We start from the raw sequence: 21,158 nt of genomic DNA, 5'->3' as shown, positions 1-21,158 counted from the left end.
TTGTCTTATAAGATCTCAAGATTTCGTCTAAAATATTGAGATCTTTAGAATGAATCTTGAGATTTTTCAATTTTAACGAAGCGTGAAGACCCCCGCTGGGGGTCATTATGATCCGCTATGTAACAGAGAAGTTTGTGACAAAATATTGGATATGTACCTCTAAGCTGTAAATAGTCAGAGGCATTAGTCCAAAGTGCTCTGCTCATTCCAATAATAATCTGCTCGGTGTTAATATTACTTGTCTATATGGTTCTTCCGGATCCACTCATGTGCTACTTGCTTTTTAAAACTGTTTACTGACTAGCTTGTTAATATACAGCAGATCTTTCAGGAACAGTCAAAGTATCATATGCATATATGTAGGTACAGGTACATTTCCGGACATATAGATAAACCTCTGTACCTGTACCTGATGTAACGTTTAAATACGCGCCCCTAGTTCTGCCTCCTCGCGTAGGTCTTGTAACTTGGTCTACCGCTTCCTGAAAAATTGAATGCCATACGCATTGCGTAACATGCCCAAGAAAAGTTAAGTTGGTTGTGTCTGACTCCTTACGTAGGTTCACATCTTCGTCCTGTATATTGGTCTGTCGCTTGCTGAAAAACAATATACTCACTGCGTCACGCGCAGATCTGTCCATATAAGGGCAAATACAGTATCACTTCTTCAGACTAATCGCGAACATCTCTGATATTCATGCATCTCTGATAGGTAAAGACTGCTCAAACGTTGTTTGTCAGTGCAGTGCAAATGTACGAGCAAGCACAGCCGGTCCGGTCCCCTGTTGTGGGGCCCGGCAACAGTCAAACCAGCGGACCACAGGCCCAAGCACCTTCTGTCCACCAGAGTGGTCTGCACGGGCGTGCCCGCCATGGCAACGCCGCTTATCACAAGCGGCAGAAAGGGCTAGAAACGTCTTCAGATACGTACGAAGATGCCGAGACCGTAAATCTGTCGCCGCCATTTCGTGAGGCGCGGCTGCAGCGGGCTGGGTTACGGGGAGAACCGCCCATGGAGGGGGCTGATGGCAGGAACATCAGGCGTCATGTCAATTCACCTGACGCAACGGACACGTCTATAGGTAACCAAAACTATATTTTGTTTTCGTGTTTTAAAATCTGAGTTTATTTACAATCTTTATATTTTCATTTCAGTGTACCAACACTCTTTTTAAACAGTCTGTGGCAGGGCTCGGTCTTGGAACGGTTTATTTTTTTTTGACGAGACCCTTTGCGTTATTTTGAATTATGTACCGGTATTTTTTGGTGGGGTCAGCCGAACATCGGGTGGCAAACGGTAACGGCCCTTTTTACCCGACACTGTATTGCTTCCACCAAAAGATCTGCTTTGAGAGTTACATTTATTCAGTCTTGGTACAATCAAATGTGTAGTTACACCACTGAAATATGTCTTTCTGTAATGACCCTGTACATTCATTTCTACAACATGTACAAAAGCGAAATTCTCTTTATTTCTTTGAAAAGTAAGTTGAATGAACCCTATTCTGTTGTAAATAAATGCCACTGAGAAATTAAAGATGCCAAAATATGATGCTTTATTATTGAAGTGAATCGAATAACCGACCACTTGTTTGGGCCTTACCATTATACAGGGGACAGAATACTAACAGTAGTCTTAAGACGTAGTATTTATCTATTAAAATGTGTATTGCTGTTTATTTTGAACAATTAATTTGAAAATACAACGTTCATTTAATACCTCCCAATTCCAAAATGGACTGTTCCATATCAACTGTTTCCGTTCAGTATCAAGTGTTTCCATGTGTGGACCAAGGAGCCCAAAGTGTACATTTTTGTCTTAACCCTACCTAGACCGGGCTTTTTTTGACATGGGGGGGCCGGGGGGGGGGCTCTTTTGACCCCCCCTAAGAACTCGCGAACGGTATGTCGTATGACCACCAAATTTTCAGAGAATGGTGTACTAGTAAAAATTTATCATATCTACAATTTTTATGTCGTTATGACGTAATATGACGTCATTATGACGTCATTAATGTGATTTTATTGGCCAAAACCGTCTAAATAGGGTTTTCCCTGAAAACCTCTCTGGTATACAACATAACTTTACCAAAAGTGTTTATGACAGAATATTAGTGTGTACTAAGTCTTTTGTTGCCCATAGCAACACCGGTGACGTCATAAAATGACGTCATGCATATTTAAGATATCCGCCATCTTGGATCATCAATCTTGAATTTTCAAAAATAGTTTTTTTTCATGATAAACCCTAAAATACATTGTAAACATATTAAACACCTTCATTCAAACCTTTTTTGTAAAAAGAAATGGAAGTATTGATGAAATTTTAATGAAAATAACCCGTATATACCTGTTCTAATGATATGGTCCGCCATCTTGGATTTTGGCCAATGACGTCATCAAATTAGCATAAATTATGCATATTTAATGATAAAATTTACATAAAATTATATGGGATGTTATTAATATTAGAAACCATGAGTAACTTGACATAAAACCCATAAAATTCTATTGTTGAAACAAAAAGTACTAAATTTAGCAAAAAATGCCTGTCAGAAACCCGTTGCCATGGCAACACAAAAAATTATTATCTTATTCCAATGATAGAGAATTGTTGCCAACAATATTTTAGGTAAAAGTCACCAAGTTTGGTCGTTCTACGGCTAGCCGTTCAGACGCTAGGTGACATCAAAGTTGCCGCGGGCACTTTTAGCCCCCCCCGGTCTAGGTAGGGTTAAACATACAAAATAAAAACAATCATTAATGATATTATTATGACAAGAACCTGATAAATAACAACTGAAAATATATATAAAACAAATGAAAAGATGAAGTGCTGTGTACAGACTCTCATACTATCCACATCACTTACTATCCAAGCAGAACATCTGAGTGAACTATGGTATAATACTCAAATCATGCAATAATACATGTACTAACAAGAGGCTATCAACTTACTGAGTGTTTTCCAGAGCGTTAATCTCTGCTTCATCCTCTGGATCACAGACATTGAGATGGGATAGGCTGTATGAATTATAAAGTGAAAATTTTCATTACACCAGTTTGAAATAATTTTTAAATGATGTAAATATTCTCTTCACATGACTTCTTTATAGATTGAAATGGTAAATGTCATGTTCAAAAAGCAAACTCGAGTCAGAAAATTTTAGCACTTTCACATATACAGAACATACTAGTATTTCCAACATCTACAATCATAAAAGTTCATCTGTGTTGGTACATGTAGTTACATGAAAGTTACATTTCTACAACGTTTGATCCAAGTCATCATCCAAATTGCAATCCAAACATCTTCGTGCAAAAAAAATTACCTGCTCTCCAGTTCTTCACTTTCTGAATGTTCACCCACACTAGACACATCACCAGCATCAAAGGTAGGTGGCTGTGACAAAGTCTGTGGGCTGGACGACCTGGGAGCAACCATACAGGTACAGGTACAGGTGGGGGGCTGGGATGCAGAAACCTGGAAACTGTTCAAAAACCATGTGATTATTTCCTTACATTTTATAGTTGGTGAACTTCCCTGCACTAAAATAGCCCATATAATTTTCATGTAGATAGTATCTATTTTCTTTCATTGCATTCAATGCATTTCTAATGCATTCACATTCAACAGTTGTGAATTTCACCTAAACTAACCAGCATTGCAAGCAGTACCACTACCAGCATTACTTTCATTACAAAAATAGTATGTTTAGTCCTGATTTGTCAGAACACAATCAAGTACCGCTAGTATGACTTTCACCGCTCGTACTTCTGCATAAATCTACTAAATTATGACTCGGTCCAACACCCATGACATCTAGGTCAACTCGGCGCATAATTTACCCTACTCGAGGCTTGGATTCACAAATCTATACAAGTTCGAGTTTATACAAACTATAAATATGACCAAACTTAGGGATTTTTCGCAAAAATTGCGGAGGGCAACACAGAAATTATAAAAGACAACTGATTTACGAACCTCTCACGTCTACGACGAGTCAGTTCCCAAAAACCTCTGTTTGATAGAATTTTTTTGATCTCTCAGCTTTCCGTCTATCTCCATAATTACTACAAAGATTCCGCCTCAAAACACATACAACAAGCTAAAACTGAACACAAAAAGGTCCCATGCAACCTATGGCTATGTCTAACTGTAACAAGTTTTGTCGAAGTTTCAGATGGCCCGCATATTTTTGTATGAACATGTTCGAACAGAACCGAGAAAAATTTTACAAACCTGTCCAACAAACGCCGCGCGAGTGCGCTGTCGCTCTCCAGTCCCAGTCGATCCTTCAGTTCCCTCCACTCGACTTTCGTGTCTTCCCCTAACGCCACACGACTTCCTGAGCTTCGCCTGGATTCTCCTTTCTTTGCTGGTGTCCCAACACGAGGCCTTCCACGGCCACGCTTTTTCGGGTTTGGTGTGGTGCCATTGACGTCCGCCATCTTGGCTCGGCTGAAACTTCGCGCTCGCCGTGACGTCACGCGGCCGGGATTTGCCGAGAGGTGCCGAGTGAAAACGGTTACTGGGGGCGATATTGCCTGATTTTTGGGGATGCACTCCTAAAATAGAGGACACTAGTTTCTGCGCTGTTTTAAACGCGTAAAGTATGAAATTCTGACGCAGATGTGCTAAAGTGAGGTAGTATGTGTCAATACCAAACAGATTTCCTTTTTCAGAATATTTCCAGTTTTAATGCAAAAAAATCGCACTGGATGCCTTTAACTTATACGTATTTAGTCTATTTTCATTTTATTTCAGGCTATCTTGAAAAAAAGTATTGTCGTAAATTCAAGATTGACGATTCAAGATGGCTGATAGTTTAAATATTTATGACGTCACTCAATGACGTAGCGGGTGTGGCTTTGGGCAAAATACGTTTAGTAGACCTTATATTATCATATTCTATTAAACACTTTTTGTTAAACATGCCTTGTATATCATTAAGTTTTAAGAAAATAGTCTATCTAGACATTTTTTTTGCAATAAACTCAAACAATGATTCAAGTGACAACGGAACTCGCCGACTGGACTTTTGTGCCTTAACCCTATCTAAGCTGGGGCGTTTGGGCATAGCGCTCAAACGACTTGCACTAGAACCACGAAACTTGGTGACTTTTCCTAAGATATAATTGGCAACAATTTCATATCATTTAGATATGTTAAAATAAAAAAAAAGTTTTCAAAATTGAGTAGTTTTTTCTGGTTGCAACGAAAATCGTTTCAGGGTTTTATGTTAAATTACACACGGTTTCTAACATTAATAACATCTTGTGAAAATTTATGTTATTCTTATTAATAACCATGCATAATTTATGCTAATTTAATAACGTCATTATCCAAGATGGCGGACCGTCTCATTAGATCAGGTACATTCTGGCTATTTTTTTCTTACATAAGATGGTGATTTAAACCTCTATAGGCATTAACTTGAAAAAAATATGTTCGTCAATTCAAGATTGACTATCCAAGATGGTGGATAGTTTGAATATCAACGACGTCATTTTATGACGTAACTGGAATTGCTATGGGCAACATATGTTATAGTAGACCCAAATATCCTATCATGAACACTTTTTGTTAAACTTGTGTTCTATACCCTTCAGGTTTAAAAGAACAATTCTGGAAACTAAGAACCTGATCATAAAGTGATCTGAGGGTACGAAACGGGATCCTTCATCCAACCTAAATCAATCAGAGTATTTCAGGGGAAACAAGCTGGTGAGGAAAAGCTCCAAAACTGACAATAACTGGGCTCACAGGGTTGTTACGGTACTAGAAACGGCAGCTACTCGTTGAAACCAACAAGAAGTCTGGCAGAATATAAGAATCCTGTCGAACATGAGGTGCCAAAAAAATTTTCCGATCCTGACTGTCAGCGAGAACGGCGGGGTAAACACTTCTCAGAATTAACCCTTACCCTAACCCACGACAGGATGACTTCGATCTTACAGAGTTGGACAGCAAGCCAGATGTTCCATGTTTTACCTACCTAGGGGAAGATGATGGCCCGCCAACAGCTGCGGAAATCCAGAATGATCTTAAAAGACCGACGAATCACAAATCTCCTGGTGTTGACGGAATAGCCAATGAACAGCAGAAGCACGGTGCACTGGGTCTAATCAAGCCCATAAAAGTTCTTTTTGCCAAGGTCTGAAATAGAGAGGGTAATTTCAGAGGTTTGGTCGAAAAGCATAATCGTAGTGCTGCACAAGAAAGGGGACACCAAACACATAAGTCTCAGATCCACTGCATCAAAGTTATTTCAGATTCTTGGTCCTGTGTCGTCTCGAAAAAACTGGAAAAGTTACTTAGGGAAAGTCAATGTGGCATCCATTGATCAGATATACTCTCTACAGACAGTCACTCAAAGAAGTATCGAATTCAACATCCCTCTGAATCTAAACTCTATTGATTTTAATGCAGCTTTGATAGCATTAGGCGTGAGTATATCTATAGAGCCTTCTCCTTCTATGGTCTCCCAGCAAAGTACATCCGAGTACCGCAAGCCTTCTTCTACATCAGTGTGAGTGTTGTAAGGGTGAACGAAAAGCAGTCCAACTGGCTCACTGTTAAATCTGGAACTGGCCAGGTTGACATTCAGGGTCCTCCAGTGTGCATCAAGCTAGCAGCATACCTCACTGGGCAGAACAAACAACTTAGCAGAGGTGCTGTGTTGCAAAAGGAAAACCCATGATAAGCAGTAAGTATTAGTTCTGGATAACGTCTATGCGGACGGCATGGCTCTTCGTCAATTTTGCGTGGGCCATCAGACCCATCTCTCTCTCTCTCTCTCTCTCTCTCTCTCTCTCTCTCTCTCTCTCTCTCTCTCTCTCTCTCTCATATACATAGATACATAGTCATATACGCCATAAAATGACGTCATGCATAATTAAGCTGTCCGCCATCTTTGATCGGAAATCTTGAATTTTAAAAATTGCATTTTTTTCAAGATATCATCTCAAACGCACTAAACGGACTGAAGATGCTCATATGAACGTTTTATGTGAAAAAACACGGAGTTGAGACAAAAAAAAATAGTGAAAAAAACATAATTAATGAGGAAATTCTATATATCAGCTGCATTACATTAAAGGACTATTTAAGCTTGTGACGCATGTAACGAGAACGAGAGGTATTAATTAATACAGGCAGGTATTAATCATGTAAATTAATATTTGATTTGCATAATTAATGAAAAATATTATAATTACATAAAGGTAACTGCCTGGAATTTCATACTTGGGGTATTTGAAAGTTAAGTAGAGGTGAACATCATAAAACATCACTTATTCAAATGAGGACCTCATCTGCATAATTTATAAGGAAAAGATAGAATGGCTATCTTTGTTAACCCTACCAAGACCGGGTGGGGGGGCTAAAAGTGCCCGCGCCAACTTTGATGTCACCTAGCGTCTGAACGGCTAGCCGTAGAACGGCCAAACTTGGTGACTTTTCCTAAAATATTTTTGGCAACAATTCTCTATCATTGGAATAAGATAAACATTTTTGTGTTGCCATGGCAACGGGTTTCTGACAGGCATTTTTTGCTAAATGTAGTACTTTTTGTTTCAACAATAGAATTTTATGGGTTTTATGTTTTCTAATATTAATAACATCCCATATAATTTTATGTAAATTTTATCATCAAATATGCATAATTTATACTAATTTGATGACGTCAATGGCCAAATCCAAGATGGCGGACCATATCATTAGAACAGATATATACAGGTTATTTTCATTAAAATTTTATCAATACTTCCATTTCTTTTTCCAAAAAAGGTTTAAATGAAGGTCTTTAGTATGTTAACAATGTATTTTAGGCTTTATCATGAAAAAAACTATTTTTGAAAATTCAAGATTGATGATCCAAGATGGCGGATATCTTAAATATACATGACGTCATTTTATGACGTCACCGGTGTTGCTATGGGCAACATAAGCTTAGTACACCATAATATTCTGTCATAAGCACTTTTGGTACAGTTATGTTAAATACCATTTAGTTTTCAGGGAAGAACCTACTTAGACAGTTTTGGCCAATAAAATCACATTAATTACGTCATAACGACATAAAAATTGTAGATATAATAAATTTCCACTTGTACACCATTCTCTGAAAATTTGGTGGTCATACGACATACCATTCGCGAGTTCTTAGGGGGGTCAAATGAGCCCCCCCCCCGTCCCCCCATGTCAAAAAAAGCCCGGTCTAGGTAGGGTTAAGATAAGGCTGTCTTTTGATTGAGAATGTGATTAGGTGATATAATTTATGCAAATGAGGATCCCATTTTCATAATCAGGAGGAATAATCTTTATTTTGTCATAAAGATTAACATCATTTGGTGAAGGTATGAGATTGTGTGACTCTAGTTTATTATACGTTCGACCAGTCATAGAATATGCAGTCCCTGTGTTCTAGCCACTCTACAATCCCACCAACTTGTACTCATTCAGAATTGTGCCCTCAGAATTATTCTTGGATATTAGTACACTTCCAATACTGTACTCTCTACTTTTAACATCTGCACTCGAAAAGCCAGAAGGGAATCATTGTGTCTTATGTTTGCAAAATCTCTGTTGAATTCACCAACGTTTAAACTTCCTGCAACGAAGTACATAATAGGAACTTAAAGGGGAGGGGGGCTACCGTCTATAAAATCTGAAAGGTACAAGAACAGTGCTATTCCATATTTGTCAAAACGGTGCTTCGTCTACCGTGTAACCATCCGACTACCAATTGTATATATTCTTGTTACTTAGTTTGGTTATGCTGGTAAATATGAATGCCATTTTGTGTGTTCCCTAAAACTACGTAATTCAGCCTCTTGTACAATACATTGTATTATTAGGCTGCAGTGTTGTTTTAGTTTTATGTCAATTTGCAAATAAACCATTTATATACATCTTAGACCGCGAAACACGCTGGTGGCAATGGGATGTTAAAAAGGCAATGTATGAAAGAATGTACAACACCACCCTCAACAGGTAAGGGGGGCTACAGCTCTGAAGCAATTGGGATTTGGCACTCCCAGCCCAGAGGACAAACAACAATTAAGCTCCTGTTCTGCATAACAGGAGCTTTCTGACTATTTTTCATCATCTTGCCTTGTCTTGTTTAACTTTTGTTCCCTTTTCGACTTCCAAAAATTGTCTTCACTTTATTTGCATATCAATCAATAGTTTGTGCTTTTAAAACTGCATTTCCCCTCTGGTCTCTCAGTCACTGACGAAAGCTAGTGGATACTAGCGGAATCGTCTAGCCGTCTCCAAAATAATATCCTGTTGCTTGAGTACCTGCTTTTTGGCGAAACCTTCAAATGTATAAAATATTTTCGTGGATACCTTACTATAATTGTATTAGATAGAACACAGCACAAAGTTAGGCCTAACGTGCATAAGACTTACTTATGTTTTAAAGGTCTGTAGACTTCACTGACAGGTAAAACTATTTAAATTTAATTGTAAGACAAAATCCCAGCCATAGGTAACCATATTTAGCCAATAACCAGGCGCAGATGTGGTCGAACGTTTGGAGCAGGTCATAATAATATTAAAACACACGATAAATACGTTTTAAAGCAAATTAAACGAAAGGGATTTTGCTCACCGTAATTTTTTTCAGCCGAATTACTCTGTCGTCTCTAGCTATCTGCACAATTGTCCGGGAATAGTGACGTTATGCGCTTTTGGCGTTATGAATATGCATGATTGGTGACATTTCATTGGTTTGCTGAGGTTTGTAAATGACAGCATTCGGCATTGTGTAGCAAACCAGCTGACAAGGAAAAAATGCAAATTAGCGCCAAACGCTGGAGAGAATGCTTCAACTACTAAAAGCTACTACATTACTAGATTAGGACAGTGTATTTTTCGTTGTTCTGTTTGTCAAAAGTTTCCGTCCTGGTAAGTACTTTTTCGTTATGTATGCACTGTCTAACGTTTTAGTAAATTCGTCACCTAATGCATAACAACAACCAAAACGTCAAGACGTTGTATCCATCTGCAATGGGAAAGATAAAGCTAATTGATGTAAAGTAGTCTACTGCAAAATTACACCGTAAAACAAAATCATGTTTCCAATTTCAACAAAGTACATGTTATACGTACTTTTTTGTTAATCAAAATTGAACGATAACAAATTCCAGATAAAATAATCATCTAGGAGAATACTAAACCTTTGATTCGTCTAATTTTGGTTATGTTTTTTTTTTCCTTTGGCACCAAATTGCATAGGGTATCTGTATCTGTATAGCCGGTATAACCGCCTTTCAGCATAACACACCAGCTTCGCAGGCATGCGGCGCGGCGGCAGCTGGCTATATTACACCGATCGACTTGTTACACCTAACCCTTAAACTTCTAACTCTAGACATTGTTTAAAGCTATCTAAAGACAATGCTTCTACTGAACTTGGTGACAGTGAGTTCCACTCTGCGATAGTTCTAGAAAAGAATGATTTCTTGAACACCTCAATCCTTGGTTGATAACTCTTGTACTTGAAGGCATGGCTATTTCTTGTTCTTTTCTGGGCTGGTATTAGGTACTTAGTAGTTGAAACGTCCACCAGTTTATCAGTCATTATGTACATCATGCGTAGTCTGGACATCTTTCTTCTGTCTTCCAGTGAGGCCCACTGTAGGTTTCTTTTCATTTCCGTGACACTAGCACCTCTATCATACTTGTTCATACAGAATCTTGCAGCTTGATACTGTACCCTTTCCAATTTGTCTTTGTTTTTCTTTGTATATGGATCCTATACCATCGCGGCATATTTTAGGTTCGGTCTTACAATTGACGTGTAGGCAAGTGATTTTACTCTAGTTGGACATGCCCACAAATGAAATTAACTTTGTAAAAATTTAATGTTTCTGGATGTATCTTTTATTAATTTAATGTATCTATTGCGTATATTTCAGGATTAGCGTCAAACACGGACCGCTGTATCGCTGTAAAGATGATGCTGTGCTTGTTTCATAGAAATTCGAAGCATCGACTTTTCGCTGCTCTCTTTCTCATGGCAGCTTTGTCGACAATATTCCTGGTACATTTTCGTCAGGGTAATAACACCGTGCAGGCTGAGTATGTTGCTGGAAGAGACATAAATCTGCACAAGGCGAAAACAGTGCCCTTAAGCATAATAAAAGGTTTGGACTAAGAGTTTAAAAAGAAAATATTATCGACATAAAACACTGTGTATGGCCATTCCATGGTGTCGATGCCTAAATGATAGATAGCTTATGATCTTGGGAATATTTTTAGCATAAGACTGGAACCGTACGGATTCTTCTTTAGTAAATCACGTATGTGGTATTTTAGTCAAGATATATATGTCATTTTCTTAGGTTTCTGCCTATACACTAACATGGTGTATTAACTTGCGTACATCAGTTTGGATATCATCATTTGGGTTATTCTATTTTGCTAAACCAGTGCAGTGGCCACTTTTTCCGACACAAAGTTTGCATGTAAAACAAAAAATATGTACGTTTCTACTAAAATCAAAATTCAAAAATTGGCACGGTAATGATTTATGTTCTACTTTAAAGGTACTGGATTCCAGAGTCTAGAGCAGGAGCAGACAACACGGATGGCAATTTTTCAAAACTACTGCAGAGGACGTGGTTTTAAGACCAATGTAAGTTGCAAGCATATCAACTCTTACAATAATAAACTAGCATCCAATAACTACGTATATTATCTTAAAAGTTTATCTGTGTGTGAAAAAGTCATTATCAATCTAGACGGGGGGGGGGGGGGCTAAAGTGCCCGTGCCAACTTTGATGCCCGGTAGCACCCGAACGGCTTACGCTAGAACCGCCAAACTTTTGTTATTAAAATATACTTCTCAATTATTTTGTATCAGTGTCAAAGATTTTAGTCAAAGATTTTTTGTGTTGCCATCAAAAATCAGGATTTTTCGTTTCATCTATAGACGTTAATGGGTTTTTGTCAAGCCTCCTGATGATAGTAATAACGTATGATGTAATTTATGTAATTTTTACCATTAAAATGTATAATCCATGGTATTTTGATGATGTCATTACCTAAAGTCCATGAATGTGGACCATATTATATGATCAGGTATATACTGGTAATTTTCCTTAAAATTTCGTCACTACTTTGATTTCTTTTGCCAAAAACGTTCATATGATAGTCTTTACTCTATTTTAATGTGTTTTTAGGCTTTTATAATGATTCATGATTGATGATTGAATACGGCAGATAGCTTAAATATACATAACGCCATTTTATTGCGTTACCGGTGTTGCTATAAGTCTTTGTAGACCCGAATATTCTATCATAGACACTTTTTCTTGAAGTTACGTTTCATACCATTAACTTTTGAGATAATAATCTACAATATCTAGATGGTTTGGGCCAATAAAATAACATAAATGACGTAATAATGGCATCACATTACGGCATCGAAATTTTCATGATTTAATTCTTACTAGCCGTGGAATAGGTGGTCATACGATATACAATAAAAAAAAGGTCTAGATTGGGTTAAGCAAGTTTTCAATCATTGTACAAATGATTTCGATTTAGTCAAAACATTACATATACACAACCACCATCACATATAGAAGGAATGGAATACGTCACTGCGTCAAAGTAATTAGAACCTAGATATCTTTACCCATTTTTGGCATGATACCCACTGACAGATGGAATTTTTTTCCAAATCAGGCGAAAAGTAATGCACACTTAAGTCATCCAAAGAAATTACTTGTTGTGGTCTGATATAAAAATCTTAAACGTTTATAGTTTAGATAAACTCCCCTGTCTATAGGAGCATATTGTGTTTATTATGAAATAGTAACGCTGTCGTTTTTTTTAATATCCTTACCAGGAGCCTGTGTCAAAAGAAGCGATAAGTCGATTCATTGTTAACGACAAATATCAGATCCTGTACTGCTTTGTGCCTAAAACTGGAACTACGACTACCAAGCATGTGTTTTACAACCTTGAGCATGGAACTAATACTACTACCCTTTTTCTTGGAAGCAAGCATCTAAAGTTCCTAAGTGAATTTACAGAAACTGAGATCTACCGTCGACTGGAAACCTATATAAAGTTCATTGTAGTACGCGATCCTCTTGAAAGGTGGGACAAAATATTTATTATATTCAGCATGTTTTTGAAATTCAGTATTGGAATACATTTGATACACGCTTTTGACATACACCACTGACATACACATACACCAAATTGTTTAAAATATTTTTGGGCTATTTCCGGACCAGAAAATTCACATTTTTGGCTCATATGCCCTAATATTATAACGAAATGACCTGGAATTTGAATACAAGCCCACAGAGTGTTTTTAACGCTTTGGGCGTGTTTTACTTTAAATTATGTAAAATGAGGCTTTTTTGCTATATTGGACCAATGGTGTACATTTTTGGCTCCTGTGCGCTACTACGAAAATCAAATAACCTGTAATTTAGTATAAGGGTAGCGTTGTGCAGAATACTTAAGACTATAATGTTTACTAATCAGATTAACCCTCAAACACCCGAACTTTTTTTGTGACGTTAATGCCCGAACGGGGTCCAAATGGACCCCATTTGGTTTCTTTTAAATTTATATTCATTTTTACATCCTTTCGGGGACCTTTGCACATATATTGGTTACATATATTAAGACGTTTATTTTGGCACGATTAAGTGTTAAAAATTTCCAGCTCATTATCATAATTTATGCAAAAATAGGATGAGACCTTTGACCTCATATGATTGTCAAATTGTCAAACCTCTGAAAACCTGATGAAATAATTCCTGAGGTTGAGGTTACTTGGCAAACTGCGTAATATGACAGCAATAATGCTTCCTTGAAGACATATTGAGGACATTCGAACAATTTCGTGTGTAGGAAAGTGCACATACATGACTGGGGTCCGTTTGGACGCCAGACGGTCTTACATCAGACTTCCGTTGTTATTTTTAAAAATTTGTGCCGATCTCCAAATAAAATTTAGGAGAACTTGTAAAAAAAATTTAAATAGCACAAAAAATATACGTCTGGGGTCCAAATGGACCCCGTTCGGGTGTTTGAGGGCTAAACCTAAAAACTTTATTTACCTTCATTTTGGTAAAAACACGTTTTGTTTAGTAACCGTCTTTTTGACCAGTGTTTTATCTACGAATTCGTTATCTAAATAAGTATTTTATTCAGCAATGCAAACTCATTAACACTTATAACTATACTTTAATAGATTTTATTATATGTGTATATGTTGTAACAGATGTTGTTTGATTTCAAACCTTTTAATGGGCTACATATTTGTAATATATAATTGTGAGCAACAGTGCAATTCAGAACCCCTGGGTTCTGCAAAACTGTTTTACATTGACATCAATAAACCAGTCATATAAAAACAACGATTGTAGCTTGAAAATCTAAATTCCAAACTGACAGTTCTAAATAGAACACTGGTTTTGCATGTTCCAACAGCAAAATGCGTTGGAAGATTCCATTGCTGCATGGGGGTATAGACTATTGGAGCAGTTCACATTTTCAATAGGGGTGATTTAGGAACTAACTAGCTGTGCGGGAGAGGGATAGGTCCATTTTCGTACAGGGGGTGTGGTAAAGCCATTTGCTGCATTTGCTTTCCAGCAAATATCTGCCTTTCTAGTTTTTTTCTTATGTTTTTAGACTGGCTTCGGCTTGGATGAACAAGTTCATGGACATTCGTGGGGCGATGAGATACTGGTTTATCGAACATTACCAGAGTATGCTGGAGACGATTACGGATGACAGGTCAAGGGAAAAGGTTAAACGTTTTTACAGCGCTATTAAACTATTGTAATACATCTTTTAGTTCAAATGTACAGGTGTTGATATGGTGTTTAAGTAAGGTCTCTAATACTGCTCTCATTTATGGTTAGATTATAGTGTGGGCATTATCTCTAAGTCGCAAGTAGCGTACCACAGCGTGTACGTAGACGAAGAAGCAACAGCCAATTATAACAGCCTAGAGAGTCAGTCAGTCCCTTTGTAGGCAACACTATATCCCAGTAAACTAGCATTGGCTTTGGTCCATCTATCACTTAGCATAATTGGCTCAGTAAAAATAGAATCAGAATGTGGTATTTGCTATGTGTTCCCTGGATTAATGCAAGATTGTTATTTTTCTGCGTAAAACTCTTCTTTAGGTGGCTTTTTCGTCAGAGGATGTGGAGATGACATATCTGAATGGAACCCTGAAACACATACCATTTCTAGCCTTCATTAGAGCTATAGCAGAAAACCAGACAAGATGGATGAATCCGCACTGGCAGCCAGTATACCAACTGTGTTCACCATGTCAGGTAAAAAGCGAAACATCCATTCATATGGTATATACACTACAACATTTTTGCCTTTTTACATTAATTTTCCGTTATTTTCTGCAGAATCATCGCTACCACATTTGACAGTGTCACTTATGGTCATCTTTATTCTTGTATGAACTGTATGAATGGTGTAAGAAAAGCAGGACAACACTTAAGATACAACAGCCAGTTTTTAGTTTATAAAGACAGGAATCTGATAGTACGTTGCGAATGTAGGATGAATGCTAGTGTATCTCGGGTACACCTGCGGAGATACGCAGATGTTGAGCGAGAACAGTAAGCTTCTATAGAAGAAATAGAGCAGGTGATCTGTTTGGCAATTACATTTTGTTCTTTAGGGACCCCGCAATTCACGGAATGTTGTGTTGGTGTTTGTGTGAGGAATACACCAGGTACTTCAGTCAGCATATGTATTCTAAAGACCCAAATAACCAGGCAGGATATTTCAACGCAATGATGACATAAATAAAAACGACCTAGCCTTATATTATAAAACTAATGTTTGCTAAATTCCCCGTGTACCATTATGTATATTACAGTGCTGACAATAGGTTCTTGAATTCCTCATACGACGTGCTCGGTCACCCTCAGGCTCAATAATAACTCCCTCTTAATCAAGTAACCAAACAGCCATGTTGTATTCGATTAGATATGCCATGTAGGTTCTGTATTAATTATGCATAAGAGGCATTTGTGGGTTACCATTAAAAAATAAAAAGTTGTTTTAAAACATAATGATAATAATGATGTATATATTTTATAATGTCTAGGTTGTGTAAAGTCAACTAGATTGTTTACAGTATTGCAAAAAAGGTGCCCATTGTTGGCAACTCTATAAAGTCAATTGACGTACATACTTCAAGGTAAAAACTCCTTTAATTCGTGTTCTGAAAAAAGATTTGGCGTAGAGCACGGTTGTGCCCTAAGGGAAACATTTTATTTCTAATTACGATATTTTTTCCACCAGGTTGACTGGAACTACATCGCCCACACCGAAACGCTGGTGGAAGACTTCCATCTTTTCTTCAAGAAAGCTGGCATTGTTGGGCGAGATAACATTATACCTGATATGGAGGAAAGAGTCGGCAGCAGGTTCTACCTTGAGGGCTTTATGAAGATACCGTTGGAGGATATACAACGTATTGGACAGCTATACAAATCTGACTATGATATGTTTGGATATTCATTTCAAGACGATCTAGACAGTTTATTCAAGCAAGTCGTTACGGAGAACCAGCAAAGCTAATAACCCTATCTAGACTGGGCTTTGCAGGATTCGTTCGTCTTATTCGCCCCCCTCTCAGAACTCGTAAACGGTATATCGTATGGCTACCATGTTTTAGTTTTAGAGGGGGTGTACTAGTAAAGATTAATTATAACAAATTTAATGTCATTATGACGTACTCTGGCGTCATTATTTTGTTATTCATGTGAGTTTATTAACTAAAAAGGTCTAGACAGGTAATAGGATAAGTTTTAAAAAGGGTTTATAATAGAACGTTAAGGTTTACTGAAACTTCAGATGCCCATAGAAACACTAGTGACATCATAAATGACATCATTCATATCTAAGCTATCTGCCACCTTGTTTCGTCAATTTTGACTTTTCTGTAATACGCTTCTTTCAACAAAAAGCCTAAAACCAAATGGGTATCAAAAACATTTAATGTCAGAAGAAATTTAAGTAGTGATAAAATTTAAGTATAGTAGCTTGGACATGACTGATCTAGTGATTGGTCCGCCATCTTAGATTTTGACCAATGACGTCATCATATTAGCATTAGTTATACATAATTATATGAGTAATACATAGTTATTGATGAGAATTGCATAAAATTCTACCATATGTTATTAATGTTAAAAAATGAACTTGTTCCTAGGTATATATTTTTTTAAAACGTCACCGAGTATGGTGATTCTAGTGCAAGTAGTTCAGATGCTATCTGGCATCAAAGTTGGCGCGGGCACTTTTAGCTTTTAGGGTTAAGATTTATCATCGCGGGAAGTATATGGTGTAAATAGTTCTGTTTGTATGACCATCAACCCCACTTGCATTTTTTGCAATACCTTCTCTTGTGACGCCGGTTGTTCCTGGGCACCACACGTGATAACACTTTGTCTACATCTACTTCTTGGAGATATAATCGCAAATTGTACTCTACACCTAGTCCTTTGACGCGTATGATCTCGTGAGCGTCAGGCGCCAACGACTTCGTCAGTACATTCTCGCTATATACCAGTTTTATTTGAACATCGGGTGACTATATCTTTAGACGGTTAAGTAGCAAATTTGCAGTTTTTGCAAGTGTCAATGTCAAATGTCATAATTTTCAACAGTAATAAATAAAATATAAACATCCTTAAAATTTTGGCATGGATATCATTCAATTGCCTTTTAGAAGTTTCAAGTTAGTTATAATAATACGCGTTTTATGTGGCGTGTACGGTTTGCCACTCGGCGGCTTAAAGTAAGGTACAAGAAACATGACAGACGAAGCGCTAACGACTACTCCTCAGCCATTCTCTACCACCTATAACACAACCAGAATAACTCTTTCAAACTCAAGTCAACAGATATCTTAGACCGCAAAACCCGCAGGTGTAAACAATGAGTTAGAAAGTCAATATATAAAAGAATGCATAACCCCACCTTCAACAGGGAGGGTTGGTGGTGGGTAGAGGTAGAACTCTCAGGCACTTGATATGGCGCCACTAGCCCTGAGGACAGATGGCACTTGAAAAAAAAAACAGCTTTTTTACTAATTTTCACCAACCTTTCCTTTTGGACTATCAGAAACTTGCCTTGAAATATTTGCATACCAGGTAATAGTTCGTGCTTTTAAACCTGATTTTCTGAGAATTCTCCAGTGTCAATGATGAAATGTAGTGAATGCTACCCGAAACTTTTGGCTGTTGTCCCATATCCAGTTGCTTTAGTAACAGTTTTGGCGTATTTCATTAACTTGCATTGTGAAGGTACAATGCGAATAAAATATAATCCTCCCTTTAAGAAGGACAAACCTGACATTATACCAATTCACGGTATGTTTGAGAAGTAATTACTTATACATAGTTCGCCAGTCCATCTTGTTTAGAGCGCTACTAGCCGTTTGAAGTTTCGGCAAGCAACTGGCGTCGACATTTTGACCGCTACCTTTGCGATGACGTAGTTTAGCCCCGTCTACTGGTTTGAAGGTTCCACCAACACTCGGAAGTGGGATGGGAGAATACTGTCATTTAGGTGCATGGCGGAAAGGAAGGAAGATAATTTGAACAGAGCGGATTAGTTTTTAAGAGCTTCGCCGTCACTTGGAAAATTGCGGCGGCCAATTTGTCAAATTTCCGAAACTTCAAACGGCCGCAGTGTCCTAAACAATATGGATTAGCGATTTAAGTGTATGAAATCACTTTTCAGACATACCATGCTTGATATCATGTCAGTTTTTTCGAACCACCTGTTTCCCTTTAAAGCGTCATGTTACAACCAGTTTGACGTGGTTAACAGGCGCCTGTTCTTGGTCTGCTAGATATTGGTAGAAAGGAAAATAGTTAGAAAAGTCGTGGTGGTTTACAGAATTAAGTATTACAGTCATGCGACACAATACACATCGTGATCACAGATGACTTTTGGAAAAGTCATTAGATGGTCATTCATTAAATGGAAAATGTAGATATCTGTCATCTTATTAGGAACACATTTGTACAGTTATGGTCTATGAAACACATTTTAGCTCAGAATTACTGTTCAGGAAGCATTAATGGTAAAGTGACATTAAATATTTTAATAATATTGCTGTCAAACTTTTGTATTTATCATTTAGTGTTCAGTGCACCAGCTAAGTCATGAACTGTTAGTATGAGCCGTGTTTCTGTGGCTCGCTTAGCTCTAAATCCATGCTGGTAGTCCGTCATTATGTTGTGACTTTCTAAATGCTTCATCACTTGGCTATGGATTATGTGTTCAAGCAGTTTACAGGACACACAGGTCAGTGAAACAGGTCTGTAGTTGCTAGGTATCGCTCTCTAGGTATCTCCCTTTTTGAAAATGGCGCAAATATTTGTATCCCTCCAGTCTTTAGGTATCTCTCCGGTGTTCAAAGAGCGTTGAATAATATTGGTTAACACAGGTGCAATTTAAATAGCTGTCATTTTGAGGAGCCAGGGTGGTCTTTGGTCTGGACCGCATGCTTTAGATGGGTTGAGACCTTGAAGCATTTTTCCACGCCACCAATAGAAACGTCTATGCCTTCCATGGGAGGAGTACATGGCTGACCCAGAGATGGCATATCTGTTGTGTCTTGTTCGGTGAAAACGCTTTTGAACTGTGAGCTGAGTGCTTCTGCTTTGCCGCTGTCACTGATAATGGTATTTCCCACCTTTAGGGGTGCCACCCCGATAAGGTCTTTCCTCAGTCCTTTTATGTACGACCAGAATGTTTTGGGTTTGTTAACTATAGCTTCTACCAGTATGTCTGCCACATATGTCGAGTGTGCTTGTTTTATGCTTTTCTGAACTCCCCTTTTAACCCTATACAGTACACCTGGGGTCCGCGCGGACCCCAGCACTATATATGCTATAATTTTTTTTGTTTCTAAAGATTTTTTCCTGAAATTTCAGGTAATTGTTACCCACAAAGTTGTAACTCAATACAGTGCAGAAAACCCAGTTTCCCCCATTCTTAAATTTTTTTTTAAATATCTGATTTTCTTTTGGGGTCCGCGCGGACCCCAGCCGGCTTTCGATCGTAATGGATACACTGGCGTTCTTATACATTACTTTATTTCTAATTTTATATGTTTTTATGCACTTATCGTATGGCCATCACATTTTAAGAGAATACCAATAGAATTAAATTCTAACAACTTTGGTGTAATTATGACGTTATTAGACGTCAGAGCTAATGATATGGTCCGCCATCTTTGATTTTGACCAATGACGTCATCAAATTAGCATATATTATAAATATTAAATGATGTAATTTATCTCTAATTATGTAAGATGTTATTAATGTCAGAAAAGAAGTGTTATTTAATATAAAACCCAGAAAATTTTTATGTTTTTAAAAACCAAATTTACTGATTAAAAAAAACTGCCTGTCAGAAACCCGTTGCCATGGCAACACAAAAATCATTTACTTATTTAACTAATATGAAATTTTTTCCAGATACATTTAAGGAAAGCTCACCAAATTTGATGGCTCTAGCTCAAGCCGTTCGGGCGCTATTTGAGATTAAATTAAGCGCGGGCCTCAAAAGACCACTCGGTCTGAATAGGGTTTAAAATCGAGTTTTTCTTCTTTTTGTCTTTTCTTCACAAAAAAATAGAAAAGGTGAAAATGTATGATTTTTGTACGTACTCAGAGGTTCACACATCAATTTGCAAAGCAATTGAGCTGGTAGCATGTTGATAATTTCTAAAAATTAGCAAAAAACTGTTCTGGGGTCCGCGCGGACCCCAGGTGTACAGATTAATCAGTCCGGGAAGGTGTATTGTTGAGGGTTAACTCTCTTTTATTTGTTCCAGTCTTCCCCTTGTTCTGTTTTCTTAGCTTTGTTATAAAGGCGCTGTTTCTTACGACAATGTCGCCTTGGATTTCTGTTAAACCAGGGCAGGTTGTATCTGCTTGAAGTCATTTTGCTTGGGATGTGCCTGTTCATAGTATGTTCCATCTTGCCATTGAAGTCTGCCCACTTCTGTGATACTGACTTGGCCTCTGTTGTTTTGTCAAAGTTCTCGGCATAGTCCGTGAGATCTTTCTTTACTGCTGGTTCATCGGCTTTTGTGGTAATGTAAACTTTTCTTTT

At 37.7% G+C, this 21,158-nt stretch overlaps 1 protein-coding gene and 1 long non-coding RNA gene across 3 annotated transcripts; one reads left to right on the top strand and one right to left on the bottom strand.

Moving 5' to 3' along the window:
* Positions 1-2,986: 2,986 nt before the first annotated feature.
* LOC109474712 lies at positions 2,987-4,332 on the bottom strand. Its single transcript, XR_002140495.1, has 3 exons — positions 4,244-4,332; positions 3,333-3,491; positions 2,987-3,024 (listed from the first exon to the last, which is right to left on the bottom strand). It is a non-coding gene; the product is annotated as an uncharacterized LOC109474712 (long non-coding RNA).
* Positions 4,333-9,820: 5,488 nt separating this feature from the next.
* On the top strand, positions 9,821-17,608 carry LOC109474714 (carbohydrate sulfotransferase 10-like). Of its 2 annotated transcripts, XM_019775074.1 has the most exons (7): positions 9,821-9,916; positions 10,930-11,157; positions 11,560-11,648; positions 12,867-13,120; positions 14,675-14,792; positions 15,175-15,330; positions 16,322-17,608. In XM_019775074.1, exons 2-7 carry the CDS (start codon positions 10,968-10,970, stop codon positions 16,598-16,600), a joined length of 1,086 nt encoding a protein of 361 aa, XP_019630633.1. In that variant the 5' UTR covers positions 9,821-9,916; positions 10,930-10,967; the 3' UTR covers positions 16,601-17,608. The 2 variants fall into 2 exon arrangements, with proteins under 2 accessions (XP_019630633.1, XP_019630634.1); XM_019775075.1 differs by lacking the exons at positions 9,821-9,916; positions 10,930-11,157 and having other exon boundaries at positions 11,258-11,648.
* The last annotated feature ends 3,550 nt before the right edge of the window (positions 17,609-21,158 follow it).

Source organism: Branchiostoma belcheri, unplaced genomic scaffold, assembly GCF_001625305.1.
Source record: "Branchiostoma belcheri isolate BF01 breed outbred unplaced genomic scaffold, Haploidv18h27 scaffold311, whole genome shotgun sequence".
NCBI classification, from domain to species: Eukaryota; Metazoa; Chordata; class Leptocardii; order Amphioxiformes; family Branchiostomatidae; genus Branchiostoma; species Branchiostoma belcheri.
The sequence above is the reverse complement of the archived record's forward strand: the minus strand, read 5'-3'. Positions and strand labels throughout refer to the sequence as shown.